The 21,143-nt window shown below is 37.2% G+C and overlaps 1 protein-coding gene across 7 annotated transcripts in view; it reads right to left on the bottom strand.

Moving 5' to 3' along the window:
- The window catches only part of PDE1A (phosphodiesterase 1A), a 394,734-nt gene that overhangs the window by 287,861 nt on the left and 85,730 nt on the right, over positions 1–21,143 (bottom strand). The window contains exon 1 of one of the 7 annotated variants that reach the window (XM_027556077.1): positions 18,153–18,721. The exons of the other annotated variants lie outside the window; for them this stretch is intronic. Within the exon in view, the coding sequence (XP_027411878.1) occupies positions 18,153–18,205 (53 nt within the window). The 5' untranslated portion in view covers positions 18,206–18,721. Of the gene's footprint in view, positions 1–18,152; positions 18,722–21,143 lie in introns of those variants that run through there. 7 annotated transcript variants of the gene reach the window in all.

Below are 21,143 nucleotides of genomic sequence, written 5' to 3'. Positions count from 1 at the left end.
GTGAATGTACTTAGTGCCAGCAAAATGCTTAAAAAAAGCATTGCCCTTAAATTCATGTTTAGTGAAATGTAGACTGTTTAATCTACAAATAACACCATTTTGAATAATACTGGCTTATGCTTGTGTGGAATCTCACGTCAAGGCCTTAAGAATTTTTTTTGTACATCCGTTATACCATCCTCTCACACAATATCCTTATGAAATAGAATGAAAACGATTTCATAGGTGAAGAAAAAAATTGACATTCAAGGGGTCACAATAAGTCAAAGGAAGAAACAGTGAGCAAGCATTTAAGTGTGGCTTCCATTATAGCTCGCACCTTCGTAACAAACAACGTTAGGAGAACTTAATGTGGATATCAAGGCAGTTATACAAGCATTCCTTGAGGTATAACTCATTCTCACTTGACAGTGTAGTCATCCAAATCATTTTTAAAAATTAGCTACTCACAATTATTTAATACACATGATACACATGAACATTCTCCTTTCTCGAGGTGAAGCAAGGGAAGACAGAGCACAAGTAAATGACTATGTGTTTTCTGAACCACATGATTTACTGTGAGAACTATACAGCTTTGACATGTCACATGGAAAGCCCTTACTAGGAATTTTAGGATATAAAATACTGTCTTTAGAAGAATTAAACAGGAGGGAATAGAAAGGTAAAGTTCAGATGGTTACTTTGAAAATGTTTCTAAACTGAAGAGATTTGTTTCTCCCATAATATAAACTTCATTTTGCTAGGTAGCAGAAAGAACCTTGCAGATAATGAAGCACAAGATGTGGGTAAAATGCAGCCAAATGTGTGTGTATAGTGATACCTGGGTGTGATAATCCGCACATGGTTCCCATCTGTTATTCCTTAATTTGCTCTCAGCTGTTTCAATAATGTGACATTGTTCATCACTTCTCAACCTTTTCAAAATATTTCTTTTCCTTTTTTTAAACTCACACCATCACAGTTATGTAATAGAACATTAACTATTCACTCAACAAGGCAACATTTTTTTTGCCTAAGTTTCTCTAAGAGTAGATAAAGTGTTAACTATGAAGATATTTCTTGGGGTCAGACTCTATTCTAAGTAACATGAATAAGAGAAGAAATAATTAAAGGAAGAAAACAAGACTACCTGAAAAATAAAATGAATTTCAGAAAAATAAAAGGGTCATTTTTTTTTTAAACTTTACAATATTGTATTAGTTTTGCCAAATATCGAAATGAATCTGCCACAGGTATACCTGTGTTCCCCATCCTGAACCCTCCTCCCTCCTCCCTCCCCACACCCTCCCTCTGGGTCGTCCCAGTGCACCAGCCCCAAGCATCCAGTATCGTGCATCGAACCTGGACTGGCGATTTGTTTCATACATGATATTATACATGTTTCAATGTTATTCTCCCAAATCTCCCCACCCTCTCCCTCTCCCACAGAGTCCATAAGACTGATCTATACATCAATGTCTCTTTTGCTGTCTCGTACACAGGGTTATTGTTACCATCCTTCTAAATTCCATATATATGCGTTAGTATACTGTATTGGTGTTTTTCCTTCTGGCTTACTTCACTCTGTATAATAGGTTCCAGTTTCATCCACCTCATTAGAACTGATTCAAATGCATTCTTTTTAATGGCTGAGTAATACTCCATTGTGTATATGTACCACTGCTTTCTTATCCATTCATCTGCTGATGGACATCTAGGTTGCTTCCATGTCCTGGCTATTATAAACAGTGCTGTGATGAACATTGGGGTACACGTGTCTCTTTCCCTTCTGGTTTCCTCAGTGTGAATGCCCAGCAGTGGGATTGCTGGATCATAAGGCAGTTCTATTTCCAGTTTTCTAAGGAATCTCCACATTGTTCTCCATAGTGGCTGTACTAGTTTGCATTCCCAAAAAGGGCCATTTTTTGAAAAAAATTTAGGCGAATAAAAATGTATAATTTGAAGCATTAATTTCTGGAGATTATTAATAAGCATCATATAGAAACAATACGATTTGGGTAATACTGGAGTAAAAAACTTGTTTTACTGCAAGAATTCTAATATTCCTTATAAATCTCTAAGAGGAGAATAAGTATGACAGGAAGAATTTTCCAAACTTATTCAATGGTTTTGTTCAGAGTATCCCTGGGGAATAGTGCTCTACAGCAAAATAGCATTTAGGAAATACTGAGCTCAGGAGTTTGATTCATCCGTTTTGTCAGTTTTAACAACAGACCAGGGCAGTGACAGAACATCTTTACAAAATAAATGTAGTATGGTCTTTGACTCACTAGCCCTAACCAAGCTCTCAGCTACAAGCCTTTTCCACATACAGAAGCTCAGTTCTATGCTGCTGCTGCTACTGCTAAGTCGCTTCAGTCGTGTCCGACTCTGTGCGACCCCATAGATGGCAGCCCACCAGGCTCCCCCGTCCCTGGGATTCTCCAGGCAAGAACACTGGAGTGGGTTGCCATTTCCTTCTCCAATTCATCAAAGTGAAAAGTGAAAGTGAAGTCGCTCAGACGTGTCCGACTCTTCGCGACCCCATGGACTGCAGCCCACCAGGTTCCTCCGTCCACGGGATTTTCCAGGCAAGAGTACTGGAGTGGGGTGCCATTGCCTTCTCCGCAGTTCTATGCTAGCCTTTCAGAAATTCTCCCTACTGGCAAAAATACTCTGCAACACTTCATGTGCCTTTGTATGCCCATGCCTTTGCTTATGCTGTGCCATCTTTTTTATGTCCTTTCTCTCTTCCACTTGCCTGTCAAAAAGCTAGTACTGCTCAGTGTTCAATTGTTCCTCCCTCTCCTGTCACCGTCCTTCATGTATGCTTCTCTTAAAGGCAGAAGTTTTCAAATGTGACTGTATTCCTAATGCATTAGGAATAATTACAGAGTTTTTAAAACACTTGTTCCTAAGTCTCATCCAGCAATTTTGATATAATAGGTGGGGATTTTTAATTCCCAAGTGACTGTAAAACAACCAAAGCTGAGAACCATCGCTTTCGAGTTCATGGTAATTTGTCTCTGTATTTTATAGACCTATATCCTAAAAAAAGGTGTAAGGTTTTTTACAGGAGAAACAGCCCTCTTCATATTCATAGGTCCCCTGTACTCACAGAAATTTTTGAATGAAAAAATAAAATATCATATGCCCTCGCCTATTCAGTTCTATAACAAAACAAAACAAGCTCATAGATAGAGAGCACAGATTGGTGGTTGCCAGAGGTGGGGAGGGGAAGAAATATATTGTTTTAAATAAAATTAATTACCAGTTTACTTAATTAACAACATTCATTTCACCTGAAAAAAATTATTTGGCTTATATTTCCAATGTTGATGCTAATCTCATTAAAAGGTTTTCCAAATTACTCTGCTTTTCCATTCCTATTGTATGTAAATTATATCATCAAGGAGAGTGGCTCCCAATCTAGCTATAAATTAGCAACAGACCTGGGAGCACGTAAAAATAATCAAAGCTTTCTACTTCCAGACCTACAGAAGCAGAATCTGAGGTTAGGACTTCAGAAGTTTGTTTTATTTTAGTTTAGTTCAGTTCAGTTTAGTTCAGTTTAGTTTTGTAAACAGTAATTCTAGTATCAATAGCAAACATTCATTCTATGAATCACTGATTTAAAAGAGGAATTTTATAATGTGCTGCTTTTATGAAAACATTTACTTATTATTGTACTGGTTTGGAGGGTCCAGTAATAGAAAACAATATAAATCTATCTCATAAAAAATAGATCCTTTTTAAAAGAATATAATCATAAATCCCTAGAGAAGACACATTATTGATGATACTTTATTATTCAAATGCAAGAGGAAGTATTATTTTATTTTACTATTTACAAGGCCTTTTTTCTAAGTCATAGTTTTAGTAGAACTGGAATAGAATTGCCCAAAATCATGTAATAAATTTTATTCAGCTTTTATTAAGATAACTAATTTTCTCAAGTCTGTTAGCATGACACAGTAAAAATCAATTCTCCAAAAGGAATTAGGAAAGTATAGGCCATCATTATGGGTTTAACAGCTCATGTTTTAGGCAATTAAGTGAAACTTTTTAAGTTTCTTTTTTTTTTTTTAATTTTTAAACCAGTAATTTCAGGCATGCTATAACCTGAAGTCAGGTGAGCCACATTTGGCCTATTAGCCATCTAATGGACAACTGGACTTCACTATTCTGTTAATATATACATATATATATCCTATTCTCCCTGGTCACTCAGATAACTTTAATAGAATCAAAGGAAATTCAAATTATTGTTGTCTCTTCAATGGTTGAACTATAGATGGACTAAAGGAAAGAAGAATCAGAAAGAATATACGTGCTTTCAGAGAGCATTAATTATATTAATCGACCCAGGCTTATGTGTTTCTTTTTATTAATGCCATCCACCCAATTCTGGGGTTGTCATGTAACTTTCTGATTTTTCCAACGGGAAGTAGAAAGATGACTGAATCAGAGCCTTGAAAAGTGTGAGTTTATGCTTCTTCTCATAGATTCCTGTTAGTACCATGAGAATATGTCCAGGTTAATCTGCTGAAGGGATAAAAGGGACACATGGAGGAAACCCAAGTTGTATGGATATAACCAAGGTCCTCCTAGACCAGCCAACTCACAGGAAACTCATCATCTGGCCACAGATGCATGAGAAAGCTCCATTGAAATCTATCAAGTTTGATACAGATTACCGAACCTCTTGGCTTAATCTGTAGACTCATGTCATTTTAAGTCGCTATGATTTGTGTGTGTGCTTAGTCAAGTCTGATGCTGTGTGACTCTGTGGATTACAGCCCACTAGGCTCCTCTGTCCATGGAATTTTCCAGACAAGAATATTGGAGTGGGTTGCCATTTCCTGCTCCAGGGGATCTTCCCAACTCAGGGATTGAACCTGCGTCTCCTGCATTGAAAGGCAGATTCTTTACCACTGTGCCACCTGAGAAGTCCATTAGGGAGATTTATAAACATTAAAACAGACACAATTGTCTTTAGTGTTTGAAAGGTTGTGCTGTTATAGACAGCATTTGGATCCTTCGAGTGCCAGTTCTACTAAGAGAGAAAAAAAGATTGTATTGATAGACAGATTTCCATTTGACAAAGTGCTTTCCAACAAGTCATAGATTTTCAAGGATAGGGCTATAGACATTGAATTCCCTGATTCTAGGATGATTCACGGAGAAGGCAATGGCACCCCACTCCAGTACTCTTGCCTGGAAAATCCCATGGGCGGAGGAGCCTGGTAGGGTGCAGTCCATGGTGTCGCTAAGAGTCAGACATGACTGAGCGACTTCACTTTCACTTTTCACTTTCATGCATTGGAGAAGGAAATGGCAACCCACTCCAGTGTTCTTGCCTGGAGAATCCCAGGGACAAGGGAGCCTGGTGGGCTGCTCTCTATGGGGTTGCACAGAGTCGGACACGACTGATGTGACTTAGCAGTAGCAGCAGCAGGATGATTCAAGATGGGGCTAAAATGAATCTATTTTATTCATTTAATCATTATATGTTTCTTCATCTAGCCCTTTAGTGCTACAGAATTATGTACATATTATCAGTACAAGTGTGTTGTAGATTATAGTGGCTTTCTTATTCTTTCACTGGCATTAGAAACAAGAGCCATGTGCCCATTCCTCTAGTCATCCTCTTGGATATAGTTGCCAGAATTCTCAGTCAAGATTTACCCCCATAATTCACCCTGAAAATGGAGACATAACCATTATGTGGACCTAAGGAAACAAATTATTCTTTGTGCTATCATTCATTCGTTTTAAAAGTCATCAGCTAACAGACTGCAGTTGGATTTTGTCTAGTCTATCAGTGTTTTTTAAAAATGTGAGACCAAATGCTTTTTGCTTTTCATCTATCACAGTTCCCAACATTTTCTATTTCAAACATTTATAATACTGACCTGGTTCTTTTAGGTATTTAAGTTTAAAGACTGGCTAAGTTCTTACTTTTCATACTGTTCACTGGGGTCTCAAGGCAAGAATACTGAAGTGGGTTGCCACTCCCTTCTCCAATGGACCATGTTTTGTCAGAACTCTCCACCATGACCCGTCCACTTTGGGTGGCCCTACATGGCAGGGCTCATAGTTTCATTGAGTTAGGAAAGGCTGTGGTCCAAGTGATTAGTTTGGTTAGTTTTCTGTGATTGTGGTTTTCATTCTGTTGACCCTCTGATGGATAAGGATAAGAAGCTTATGGAAGCTTCCTGATGGGAGAGACTGACTGAGGGGGAAACTGAGTCTTGTTCTGACAGGCAGGGCCATGCTCAGTAAATCTTTAATCCAATTTTCTGTTGATGGGCAGGGCTGTGCTCACTCCTTGTTGTTTGAAGTGAGGCCAAACTATGGTGGAGGTAATGAAGATAATGGCGACCTCCTTCAGAAGGTCCCATGCATGCACTGCTGCACTGAATGCTCCTGACCCTGCAGCAGGCCACCACTGGCGCACACTTCTGCCAAAGACTCCTGAACACTCGCAGGAAAGTCTGGGTCAGTCTCTTGTGGGGTCACTGCTCCCTTCTCCTGGGTCCTGGTGCACACAAGCTTTTTGTTTGTGCCTTCCAAGAGTCTGTTTCCCTAGTTCTGTGTAAGTTCTGGCAGCTCTATGGTGAAGTAATGGTGACCTCCTCCAAGAGGGCTTATGCCATAACCCACATCTGCTGCACCCAGAGCCCCTACCCCTGTGGCAGGCCACTGCTGACCCATACCTTGGCAGGAGACACTCAAATACAGTTCTGGCTCAGTCTCTGAACAGTATGAAAAAGCAAAAAGATAGGACACTGATAGATGAACTCCCTAGGTCAGTAGGTGCCTAATATGCTACTGGAGATTAGTGGAGAAATAACTCAAGAAAGAATGAAGGGATGGAGCCAAAACAAAAACAACACCCAGTTGTGGATATGACTGGTGATGAAAGTAAAGTCCCATGATGTAAACAGCAACACTGCATAGGAACCTGGAATGTTTGGTCCATGAATCAAGGCAAACTGGAAGTGGTCAAACAGGAGATGGCAAGAGTGAACGTTGAAATTCTAGGAATCAGTGAACTAAGATGAACTAGAATGGGTAAAATAAACTCAGATGACCATTCTGTCTGCTACTGTGGGCAAGAATCCCTTAGAAGAAATGGAGTAGCCATCATAGTCAACAAGAGAGTCCGAAATGCAGTACTTGGATGCAATCTCAAAAACAACAGAATGATCTCTGTTCGTTTCCAAGGCAAACCATTCAAAATTACAGTAGTCCAAGTCTATGCCCCAACCAGTAATGCTGAAGAAGCTGAAGTTGAATGGTTCTATGAAGAACTACAAGACCTTCTAGAACTAACACCCAAAAAGATGTCCTTTTCATTATGGGGGACTGGAATGAAAAAGTAGGAAGTTAATAAACACCTGAAATAACAGACAAGTTTGGCCTTGGAGTACAAAATGAAGCAGGGAAAATACTAATAGAGTTTTGCCAAGAGAATGCACTGGTCATAGCAAACACCCTCTTCCAACAAAACAAGAGACAACTCTGCACATGGACATCACCAGATGGTCAATACCAAACTCAGATTGATTATATTCTTTGCAGCCAAAGATGGAGAAGCTCTATACAACCAGCAAAAATAAGACCAGGAGCTGACTGTGGCTTGAACTCCTTATTGCCAAAGACTGAAATTGAATAAAGTAGGGAAAACCACTAGACCATTCAGATGTGACCTAAATCAAATCCCATTCCATTATACAGTGGAAGTGACAAATAGATTCAAGGCATTAGACCTGATAGAAAGCCTGAAGAAATATGAATGGAAGTTCATGACACTGTACAACAGGCAGTGATTAAGACCATCTCCAAGAAAAAGAAATGCAAAAAGGCAAAATGTTTGTCTTACAAATAGCTGAGAAAAGAAGAGAAGCTTAAGGCAAAGGAGAAAAGGAAAGATATACCCATTTGAATGCAGAGTTCCAAAGAACAGCAAGGAGAGATACGAAAGCCTTCCTCAGTGATCAGTGCAAAGAAATAGAGGAAAACAATAGAATGGGAAAGACTAGACATCTCTTCAAGAAAATTAGAGATACCAAGGGAATATTTCATGCAAAGATGGGAACAATAAAAGACAGAAACAGTATGGGCCTAACAGAAGCAGAAGATATTTAGAAGAGGTAGCAAGATTACACAGAAGAACTATACAAAAAATATCTTCATGACCCAGATAACCACAATGCTGTGATCACTCACCTAGAGCCAGACATCCAGGAATGCAAAGTCAAGTGGGCCTTAGGAAGCATTACTAAGAACAAAACTAGTGGAGGTGATGGAATTCCAATTGAGCTATTTCAAATCCTAAAAGACGATGCTGTGAAAGAGATGCACTCAATATGCCAGCAAATTTGGAAAACTCAGCAGTGGCCATCGGACTGGAAAAGGTCAGTTTTCATTCCAATCCCAAAGAAAGGCAATGCTAAAGAATGTTCAAACTACTGCACAATTGCACTCATCTCACACGCTAGCAAAGTAATGTTCAAAATTCTCCAAGCTAGGCTTCAATAGTACGTGAACAGTGAACTTCCAGATGTTCAAACTAGATTTAGAAAATGCAGAGGAACCAGAGATCAAATTGCCAACATCTATTGGATCACTGAAAAAGCAAGAGAGTTCCAAAAAAACATCTACTTCTGCTTTTTTTTTTAACTACGCCAAAGCCTTTGACTGTATGGATCATTCTTCAGGAGATGGGAATACCAGCCCATCTGACCTGCCTCATGAGAAATCTGTATACAGGTCAGAAAGCAGCAGTTAGAACTGTACATGGAACAACAGACTGGTTCCAAATTAGGAAAGGAGTATGTCAAGGCTGTATATTGTCACCTGCTTATTTAACTTACATGCAGAGTACATCATGAGAAATGCTGGGCTGATTGAAGCACATGCTGGAATCAAGATTGCTGGGAGAAATATCAATAACCTCAGATATGCAGATGACACCACCCTTATGGCAGAAAGTGAATAAAAACCAAAGAGCATCTTGATGAAAGTAAAAGAGGAGAGTGAAAAAGTTGGCTTAAAACTCAACATTCAGAATACTAAGATCATGGCATCTGGTCCCATCACTTCATGGGAACTAGATGAGGAAACAGTGGAAACAGTGGCAGACTTTATTTTGGGGGGCTCCAAAATCAGTGCAGATGGTCACTATAGCCATGTAATTAAAAGACGCTTGCTCCTTGGAAGATAAACTATGACCGTCCTAGACAGCATATTAAAAAGCAGAGACATTACTTTGCCAACAAAAGTCCATCTAGTCAAAGGTATGGCTTTTCCCATAGTCATGTGTGGATGTAAGAGTTGAACTATAAAGAAAGCTGAGCGCCAAAGAATTGATGATTTTGAACAGTGGTGTTGAAGAGTCCCTTGGACTGCAAGGAGATCCTACCAGTCCATCCTAAAGGAAATCAGTCCTGAATATTCATTAGAAGGACTGATGCTGAAGCTGAAACTCCAATACTTTGGCGACCTGATAGGAAGAGTCAACTCATTAGAAAAGACCCTGATGCTAGGAAAGATTGAAGGCAGGAGGAGAAGGGGATGTCAGAGGATGAAGTGGATGGATGGCATAACCAACTCAATGGACATGAGTTTGAGCAAGCTTCGGGAGTTGGTGATGGACAAGGAAGCCTGGCATGATGCAGTCCATGTGCTCTCAGAGAGTAGGACACAACTGTGCAATTGAACTGAACTGAAGTTCTTACTTATGACTCACATTCTATCAAAAGTTATAGGAAATACAGAGATTCAATACAGATTCTAGCCTCAGGAATCCTATGGTTTTGGAGAAGAGGTGATTTCCTTAGGTAACTATAATAGGTTGAAGTAAAACACACAGTGAAAGAGATACAGAGAAAATGAGATGGGTCACCGAATTAGAAACAATTGGATGCAGCTGGATTGTGAAGCCAATGCGTAATTAGTGGGCAGAGAAATTACAGACTTCTTTTTATGTTGTTTCTCAAAGACATCACCACTGGAATTATTATAAGCATTTGAAATCTTCATTAGAGATTCCCGACAAACAGGTGGTCCAGATTGTCACATGTCCCTGCTTTCATCCAAATTTTAATTTAATGATACAATTTAAAAAGTTACTTGACCTATTAGAATTTTCTTTTCATTCCTTAATTAGGACTTAGAAAATCACCACATTTGTATGTTGAAGATAAATTCCTATTGTTTTTTATTACCAGTGGTCTCTAAACAATTTATTGTAAGCTCTTTGATCCTTAAAAGTGTCAAATTAAATATTGATATTTTTAAAGCTGAAGTGATGATTTTCATAATAAAAGTCCAAGACTTTCAATGCCTACCAAACACTTGGTTAATGAATATATAATTAATATTTAAATATCTGTTTTGATTTAATAAACAATATGCCTAAAAATATCATCTTAAGATCCTAAAAGGTAGAGTCATCAAAATAGCAAAAATAGACACAAATTTGACTCAGAATTCACACTTCTTCATAACAAAAATATGACTCTAACAAAGCACGCTTGGGATGTTTCAAAGATAACTCTGGAAGCTTTATCATCTTTTCCTTCAAATGCACTGTAGACTTGCCCCTACACTTCAGCAGCTCCAATTCAGGAAATGTTGGATTTTGCTCAATTAAAGATCATGTCCAAGTGGACTTAATCAAATATATAAATAAACTGAAGTTTTCCCATGAGAACTATCAAAATTATGTCATGTCGAGTCACAGAACCAGAGACTAATGCAGACTTCTTTAACCTTCTTCTCTATAAACCAACAGGTCATTGTTAAGCTTACTATTATTTTTTCATTGCTATTATTATTATTTTTCATTGCTTTTTACCTGAACACTATAAGTAATAGGTGGATTATTTCAAATAAAAATTTTCAAGATGATATAAATCATAAAATTATCCCCACTAGACCATTTTACCTGCATAATCTTGATTTTCCTCATTTCAAACATTACAAACATTTGAATAGCAGTTTCTAAACAATACCAATATCCAAGATAAATGCAAACAGCACCAAACATCTCTAGCTTAGAAAATAGGACTTGCATAGCTCCCTAGTGAGAAGTGCTTTCTTATGTTTTATTTATTCCTTGTTCCTGGATCCATGTGTGTGTGTGTATGTTAGTCACTCATTCATGTCTAACTTTTTGCAACCCCATGGACTATAGCCCTCCAGGCTCCTTTGTCCATGGAATTTTCCAGGCAAGAATACTGGAGTGGATTGCCATTCCCTTCTCCAGGGGATCTTCCCAACCCAGGGACTGAACCTGGGTATCCTCTATTGCAGGCAGATTCTTTACCATCTAAGCTACCAGGGAAGTCCTATATCCAAAATTATTATTTATGAATTTAATACTTCCTCATGAAGTTGCCCTGAAGATTATATGCTTCTTTCTTGTCTAAAAATATGCTAAGATTCTAATGAATGGTAGCTCTTGGTATTAATTTTAATATCTACTGCTGCTGTTGCCACTAATTATAAGTTTATTGGAAATAATTCAAATTTTTGTAAATTGTGGATGAAGTAATACTATGGGAGTAGATTACTCATTGCCTGACTTCAAAATGTTTACCAAATTACAGTTTATTTGTGATGACCACTTAGAAATTAGAGCTACTTTTATCACAACTGGAAAAAAAAAGGCTCAACAAGGTCTAAGATGTTTTCTTGATAAATATTTCCTGCCTTACATTCAAATGTATTGTTGTTTTACTCTGACCTTCGTAATTTATTTTGAAGATCAGTTTGTAATTATTTCTTCCTTAAAAGTCACACAATGACTTCTGACTAGCAGCAACAGTATCTTGACAACAAAAATACTAATAAATGTCTGTTATAAAATATTTTTGTTCTATTAATTAGCATTGTGTCTGATAATGTCATAAACTTTAAATTCATATCACTATGTCTATTTTCCAAAAGTATTTTTCACTTTCATAGCAAGTAGAAATAAATGCAATTATTTTGTTCTATCAATTAATTGTCACTTACTTTAAAATTATCATTTATTAAAGAAAACCCTTGAGCCTAAATTTCCAGTATATGACCATATAACCATTGCAAGTCAATTCAATTTCCTTTTTCTCTCTTAAATAAATGAATTCACAATCACTTGTCTTAGAAACAAAAACTGGCAAAATATGTTCATATACATAAAGTTGTGGGAGAAGGCAATGGCACCCCACTCCAGTACTCTTGCCTGGAAAATCCCATGGACAGAGGAGCCTGGTGGGCGGCAGTCCATGGGGTCTCTAAGAGTCGGACATGACTGAAGCAACTTAGCAGTAGCAGCAGCATATAAAGTTGTATTAAGTTTTGGATTTGATTTACATAGAACTTTTTCTTAGGAGAAAATACATTTCATAAAAGAAAAGGTATTTAACATACTCTACTACTGCCATAGTTAATAAATTTTTTCTATGTAATTTTCACTCTGATAACTTTTTACTATATACCTTTCTATCTAAATCACACATTTTTGGGTGGGTGTGTATGTGTGTGTATTCAGTCATGTTTGACTCTTCTCGACCCCATGGACTGTAGCCCGCTAGGCTCCTCTGTCCATAGGATTTCCCAGGCAAGAATACTGGAGTGGGTTGCCATTTCCTCCTCCAGGGGATCTTCCCAACCCAGGATTTGAACCTGCATCTCCTGAGTCTCCTGCATTAGCAGGCAGATTCTTTACCACTGAGCCACCTGGGAAGCCCCAATATATTATACTACTTCACCAGTTAATTTTTTTATGTAATTTTCACTCTGATGACTTTGTACTAAAATTTCTGGCTAAAGTACACATTTTTTGTTGAGGAAGTGTTAAAAAGAAATTAAAGCATAGAATGTCAAAAACACATTTATGAGATGAAAACGCCAATATCGATAATGTATTAGCAATACAATTTCTTTAAATTTTGAAGTGAGTTTACACTTTATATTACTTGTTCCCATTTTCTATTATTCCCAAAACACTGAAGTAAATGGCTCTGAAACACTGAGTAGAAAACTGTCTAGAAAACTATTGTAAATTGGCAGAGTGGTCAGGTGTCCCACCTTATTACTGTTTAAAAATTTTTTTAGAAAATCAGTAATATTACTGATTACTTATTCCTATCTGAAAGTCAGGAATGTGGTGTCATCTGCAACTTCTGAACTAGCTTTGACACCGATGTTAACACTGAGCTTAAATGTGGGGCTAAATAAAAATGATTATACTCCAAAAGGTATACAATTTTAAATATTTAATAGATATTTTATGCTACTTCTCTATAAAGCATAGATCACAACCTTGAAATAAGAATTCAGACCCATCAATAGGGTACTAATCATCCCCATTCGGTACACAAACAAAATTAGGACTGCCTTTCTTTTCCTAGGCATCTCACTGCTTTCTACATCTCCATGTGAAGAGAATATGCCTGCCAAAAACACACTCAGAATTCCTCTGCTAACAGCCACTTGTAAAAATAAAACTCTGAAAAGGCATAAAGAGAAGAAACAGCATGTTCTAAATGCTGTGAAGAACCCAACATGATTTTCATTGGTCTTGGGCCCTGGCAGCCATTCGACCCGCACTTTACTGTCTCAGCTCCTGGATGCATGGACCAGTTCTCAGTACTGCGGCTGAGCAAGAACCAGTTGCATGATTTCATTTGTGGCTTTTTCGTGCTACTTCTAATGAAAAGTCACCACAAAAATAACATCCACTTTTGAACCCTGAAAGAGGTTCAAAAGCTTGTTGGTTCCAAAGAACACTAAATAAGGCTTAACATGTAAGAAAAAAGTTTCAATTTATTTTTTTAATTCATTTTTCCTACATACTTCCAGAAAGACTTTGAAGCAACAAACAGGAAAAAAAGATGCATATATACTAGAATTTGATAAAAAATAAAATATCAAATCAAGTGGGGGGAGATAATTATAACAAAAACCCAGACTTGTATATTTCGTAGCAGTGTAATTCAGGTAAGAATTATTTTCACTGATGCAGTTTTATTAGGAGAAATAGATTTTTCTTGGTATCAAAGCTTAAGATTGAGTAATATTCTGAGAATACAGAAAGTTCACTAAGCCATATGAGCATGCAGTAAGATGGAAGTATCTTCAGCAATTGTTTTACTGAAGTTAGACAAAGGTACTTCATCTGAAATGTTCTATAAATTGATGGATCTTTTTATATAAAGAGATTAATTGTAATTCCTAGAGATCAAACTCTGTGGTAACAGAAAAAGAAGTTTTTAAACGTCTAAAGAATGTGTGTATCAGAGAGCTCTACTATCAAGTGCTGATTCAAATCTTAGATTTTTAAAGATCTATACAAATTCATTTTCTAAGTGCTGAGGAACAAACAGTGTTGTTGACAGAAAACACATTAATATATGTTTTGTAATAGTGTTTCCTTCCTGGAAAATTATAAAGCCTAAAGTGTTTCTCTTGAATAAAGGGAGAGTGATTTCTCTGTACAAGTCTGAGCTGCAAGAACATCTGCAGAGTGACCCACAAAATGTGTCTGAGATGCATCATTTCTATATGTTCCAGGCTGAACAGTCTCATTTATCCCAAAGCAACATGCAAAACGTATGAAACATGCGCATACAGACTCCATCCTTGGCCAGAAAAGAAGCCTTGCCTTTGCTCCTCGCTTCACAGATCTGACATGAAAATGTGTATCTAAATTTTCCATGGAATACTTTTAAAACATGGATTTGATAACCTAACTGTGTGAAATGATTTGGGAATTGGCATTGTGGGAGACCAAGACATTCTTAGAGACAGTTTCTAAATAGCATATAAAGCTCCTCCCAGCCTTCCCAATAGCATACCAGCCATGGAATTTCAATATTCATCATCTCCTCTAAAACCTCTCAACTACTTTTTTACACTTGATGGATGATTTTTATTATTTGAAATTTAGGGAGATCATGCTGATGAAAAATTGACATTAATTCTGTCTCAAAAATGAAATTTAAAAGAAAATCTTTCTCTTAGCAGAAACTAAGACAACATTGTAAAACAACTGCCCTCCAATGAAAACTAATTAAAAAATTAGAAAATGAAGGAAATATAACATTAAAAAATAATAATAATATTTAAAATATTGCTCTTATCATTCTCAGTTCACTTAGGGGCCAGAATTAGTTTTCACTGAAATTTGTCTTTTCCATTATAATTTCCCAGGATGTTGTTATCTTCTTTTTGGTACCCATCACCTGCCTGTGTCATGGTTACCTAGATATACACTAGATGATATGCTTTGTAAGGGTAAGGTTGCTTTTTTGTTATTGTGTCTGGCCTCTCCAGTGGTGCATGCATACGTTGTGTCTGACTCTTTGTGACCCCACTAACTGTGACCCACTCTGTCCTTGGAATTTTCCAGGCAAGAATACTGGAGTGGGTTGCTGTCTCCTACTCCAGGGGATATTCCTCACCCAAGGATCAAACCCGCATCTCTTGCATTTCCTGAATTGGCAGGTGGATTCTTTACCACTGGCGGCCTCCCCAATGCCTTCCCCTAGATATGGTCATGTCTAATCGAGCACAGAATGACAGGTGAATTGAATTAAAGCTGTGGGTTCAATTGCAGAAGAAAGTAGCCTGTATATAGAAATTTGAATGGTGTCAATATGTCAGATGTTTCTTAAAAAAAAAAAAAAAAATTCTAGGCTGATTTCTTAAAGACTAAAATTTTAAATGAGTTTTTAATAAAAAATACCAAAGATATTTCACAAAATTTCTATTAAACTTGTAACTAGCACATATGAAACAATCTAGCACAGATTTGCTTACAGATTGAGAACAGGTGTGCAAATCTCTTAGGCAGTGGGGTGCACACATACTGTACATATTGAGAAGGAAAAGTCTGACCAGAAAAGGAAGCCTAGAAAGATGTCTCAGTGTGAAAGGCTGGACAGCTCAGGGGAAGGCTAAGGGAACAGGGGAGCTGGGAAAGGAGGCTAACAAAGAAAATAAAGTGGGACATGGGATAAGAGCCAAGGTGCCAAGAGAGACAGTATCAGTCGTTCAGTCATGTCCAGCTCTTTGTGACCGCATGGACTGGGTCTGTAGCCCACCAAGCTCTCTATCCATGGGATTCTCCAGGCAAGAATACTGGAGTGGGTTGCCATGCCTTTCTCCAGGGGATCTTCCTGACCCAGGGATAGAATCCAGGCCGCCTGCATTGCCGGCAGATTTTTTACTGCCACCAGAGTAAAAAATGGTGGCTCTCTAGTCTGAGCCACCAGAGAAGCCCAAAGATGCCAAAGTAAAGCTTAACCCATTTCTCAGCTTGCCCAAAAGCACAATTAGCTATTAGAAAGCCCATGCTGCATTTCACTAAAGAACAGCCTAAAACTTTCTCTGAGAAAGTATGTCTAGTCATTTGGATCTTTTAAGATACTCTCCACCCTTCTTTCCTTCATAACATTCATATCTTGATAAAAGCAAAGCCAGCTGTCAATATGCCAGTAGACCCATGATCCCACATCTGGCCTTAATCTGTTTTCATTCGGGAACCCATTTCAGCACTTGCTTGAAATAATTGCCTGGTAAACGTACATCCTCTTTGGTAGCTGTTTTCTCTTCTAGATCATCAGTATCATGAAACAATCATTTGAATTTACCAAACTGTATTCTAATCATCTGGACAAAGAATCCCACCTTCCACAAAGGATCTGCTCTTTATATGAAAGAGAAGCACACTTGAATTGCAATTCCCCTGAGAGTGGCACCTTAACACATAATTCGTCAGGAGCGGACAAGGATTTGGCATTAAAGCAGTGAGCGACCACCTGCAGGAACAGTTCCACCATGGAGTAACACACTTAGGTTGATGGCTGAGTGGATCTGATTTTATCCAATATGGCCCTGCCTGCCTGAACTTCTGTAGGTACCCTCTTTAAGTGATGTCTCAGTTTGGAATTGTCTGGGCAACTTTCATGCCTCCTTGAAGTCACACATGCACTTGGAAAGAAAATAGTAGTGAACTGCACAGGAACTGAAAGAACGTTTCCAGCGCCTGCCACAGGAAACACGGGAGGTGAACACACATTTTGGATTTTTGGTTTAATTTACAAATGCATATTTAAATAGACACATAATATTAAATGTGTAATGTAAATTTGAAAATATCTTCAAAAGATTTTAAAACAGATTTGAGCCAGCATTTTAAGCATTATGAAAGTATATTGATATTACTAGCAATATTTTAGTAATAATTAATTAATACATAAGAATGGAAACATTTTATATATAATTCTATTCCTTGAAGGCCCACTCATTATTTAACAACATACAATGTCAGGAATTTCATCCATAAACTTCTACAATCCTGTAGTTAATTCAAGATCAACAGCCAGTGACTACAACTTAACATTTAGTATTGTTAACATGTGATATCTTTGCTATATTTAAGATATTATTTGGGGGGAGGCCCAAATTTGATATATGGTTAACTTTAATTCCAAATTCTGGATTCTAAATTACATAACAGGTAACTAAAAAATCAAGACAGACGAAATTACAGTCTCTTACTGAAAGAGTCTCTTCCCCCCTCAAAATAAAACCTTAGCCCAATCTGTTATGCAAGATCTATATTCTGCCTGGCCAAAGATTCCACCCCAGTGCAAAATATCTCCTATTGCCCTGCTGTTTCCTTAACTGCTATACAGATACTCCTAAATTAGAGTAAAATGTACATAGTATAGTACAATAGCCATCAAGTTCAAATTTGTCTCCCCATACATTACTGCAAAGAAGCATAGCATTCACAGAACTAAAATACTACTTCTGAGAGAAATCAGTTGAAAGAACCACACATTTCCCATTTACAGGGCTATGCAACCACTAGAAACAGCAAGGGGTTGCATAATGTTTCAGAAGTTCTTCTAGTGCTATGTCACTGAACTACATGAAAAGCTAATATGTTTTTAAAATACATTTTGAAAAACTGATAAAAGCTTGTGCATAGGGTTTCAGAAAATAAAAAATAAAAGAACTCCTTCAGTATGCATGAAGTTACACTTTTGGCACAGTCTTTATTGCTTTGTTATAACTCAGTGCCAGAATTTACAAGTTAAGGATGAAAAAGAAATTATTTTTCCTGATAGCCCTGGAGCCATCTAGGATACATCATGACTTACCTAAAGATGGGTCTTTGGAGATGTTTCCTCCTGATTGTGACATGGTCATCCATTTAAAGGTGAAAGTTTAGCTTGTTCCTGGAAACCACTCCAGAAATCCAGGGAGAGAATGTGGAAGCTTATCCTGATCTATTGTCCTGCAAGGAGCCCAGAAGGCAAAAGTAGTTTCCTCTTTCTCTTTTTGGGTGCTGGGAGAAAACTTCCCTGCTCTCTGCCAGCTGAGCAATATGTCCATAGAGGCCACATAAGACAGGCACGATGGGGCACTCCCCCACAGAGCAGGGTGTGCAGAAACACCAAGAGTCACGTTGACATGGGCAAGAGAAGTGCACGGGACCCTCGGAAACGGAACAAAACAAACAGAAGCCTTCCTGCCCCTGTGGCACCCAGGTAGGAGCTCCCTAAGTTATCGCAGCCATGAGAGCACTCCTTCCACATGCTGGTCAAGCTCGGAAAAGCTAAGTCCCTCCCTGTCTTTAAAACAGCCCGTTCAGAGGCTCAACTTTTTTTCTTCAAAATAAAAGTTGTACAGCTGGTTCAGCAGTCCCATGTGAGTACCCTCAGAAAGTTTGTTCTGTTAAAATAAGAACTGTATACAAATTAATGAAGAGAGATGGGCTGAAGCTGCATGGCTGGCTTTGCTCTGAGAGATTATAATTATTTTACAATCTTGCTTTTATTCATGCTGGATGAAGTGTGGAGATAACTCATCATTTTTGGCACTCATAACCTAATAACCTACACTTGGCTAAAGTCAAAGATGCCATTTCAACTGATAGAAACCTTGTGAAGCTGGCCAGAGCTACAAAAGTTAGAAAAACAAAAATTGCTCAATTCCATCAGTGACACTGTACCCAAATGCAGCTTTTCAACTAAGAAGGGACACTGCAAAAAGATATGAAAACACACACACACACATCACATTTTTTTTTAGTTCCCAAAACTCCCTAGGAACCTAAGGTTTTTATATTATAAAATAAAATTTTAATTTATGAAAATAAAAAGGAAGAAAAGCAAGTTTAAGAGAGAAGTTGTAAATAACTGAAAATAAACATTAAAAATTGTTTTACTTGGAAGACAGACTCACACTGCAGGGACTTTTGTTCAAGTTACAAATAAGGTGAATCCTCATATTTTAATATAACATTCTGGAGACATTCTTGTATTTAAATCACTAAAAAATTTCTTCTCAATCAGTAATGTCATGAGATTCCAGGCTAGAGGTTTGTTATGAAAAAAAAAAAAATTCTCAAGTCATGATTAAATGTTTTAAAAGTACACGTGTTAAAAGGAACACACATGCTTTCACTGAATGATCCATAAAAATAAGATTTAAATGTCACAGAGGGCGATATTCTCTATATGATAGCAGTGTGTAGCTCTTAGCAGCCTCCAGATATGTCCACAGAAGCAAGAACACCTTTTTATTTTCCTCCCACAGGAGAGACACAGAAAAAGAGAATTAAAAATAAATCACTGATTACATTGAGCAGTTCTAATCCATGCTAGGAAATGGAATCAGTCTGAGAAAGCACTGAACTAAAAATAAAATAAATGGCTCTAGTCCTAGTTCTATTATGAATATGCTGGGCCATTGTGAGAAAATTTCTTGACTTATCTGAGCTCCAGTTTCTGTTTGTAAAATAAAGTTAAAACATTAGTTGAATTCTTTGTTCCTGTTCAGCTTTAGTCATTCCAACAGACTCTTTCTAAGTATGATTAGTCTGCTTCTTGCAGAGATGCTAGCATAGGCCTTATGGTACCTGATACTCAAAAAAATACATTTTTATTATGTGAAGTTATAAATAAAAAGGAAGATAATTGTATATTATATATTTATGGAGCTATTATGTATTAATATAATTGTGTATAAATCAAGGTTTTCTTCACCATCAATAAGCATTCAATCATAATTTGACATGTGTGCAATACTGCAGTTATATCCAGAGACCATCTACATGCAAACTGATACGCAGACCTTAGGGTAGTGGCTTCATTACAACCATATGCTTTTGCTTTCTTTGTATATGTAATAGCATATTATACAGATCTTCTAGAAAGATTTCTGCATTTACGGATGGCATTCGATTTCTGTACTCATGGTTTATCTATATCACTATTAATTTAGCATAATACCCCTGAGGAACAACTCAAGAGAAAAGCAAGCCTCTCAACTTTTAAAAAATAACTTTCACTTTGTCTACTTTTGATTTAGAAAAGTGTGATGACTTCTTCATTAACATGTTGGAAGGAACTCAACAAAATACTAATAAACATCTAGCCAAGGTACAATTCAAATAACAAGCAAGCATACAATCTTACTTGAGGCTCAAGCCTTGATTATTAACCACAGAATCTGAAAGCTACTAAACTAATTACAGAAAATCCATAACATCATTCTTTGCATTAGGTTCATATTCTTTTTGCTCTGAAGTTAAAGTAGAAAACTTAGATTCTCACTTACATCAAGCACTAAATTTATTTTAAAATCCAATCTTAAAACTTAAGGAGCCATAAGAAGATAATAGTAACTTAAATAGTCACTTGACACAAAAAAAAATAACTATTTCTTAAAAGTTTTTATTAACATTTTTTCAAACAGCATTTAAACTTAATATTGGAAGGAAAAGTTTGCTTTATTAACTTAATGTAGTATTCAGTAAGATGAAATAACCTCACTATTGTTGCTTAAATTGCAAAAATATAGTCTTCAACAGGACTATACTGTGAAAAATGCTAAAACTTATCATACATGCTATCTCCTAGTAAAATATGCTAAGTATAGTATATTTTGAATAGTTTTTCCAGGGGTTAGCTGTCAGAAATCATTTTTATATTTTTTCTATTAAGGTGAACTCTCAGTGTGACTTAGCCTAACACTTTTACCACTACTCTCTGCACACACACATACCCCCATACATATACAGGCACACTTTCCCCAACTCAGCACCGTTAGACTGTTATAATAGGTGCTCAATAAATATTTCTTAA

This window comes from Bos indicus x Bos taurus, chromosome 2, assembly GCF_003369695.1.
Source record: "Bos indicus x Bos taurus breed Angus x Brahman F1 hybrid chromosome 2, Bos_hybrid_MaternalHap_v2.0, whole genome shotgun sequence".
Lineage (NCBI taxonomy): Eukaryota > Metazoa > Chordata > Mammalia > Artiodactyla > Bovidae > Bos > Bos indicus x Bos taurus.
This window is presented reverse-complemented; position numbering and strand designations above follow the sequence as displayed.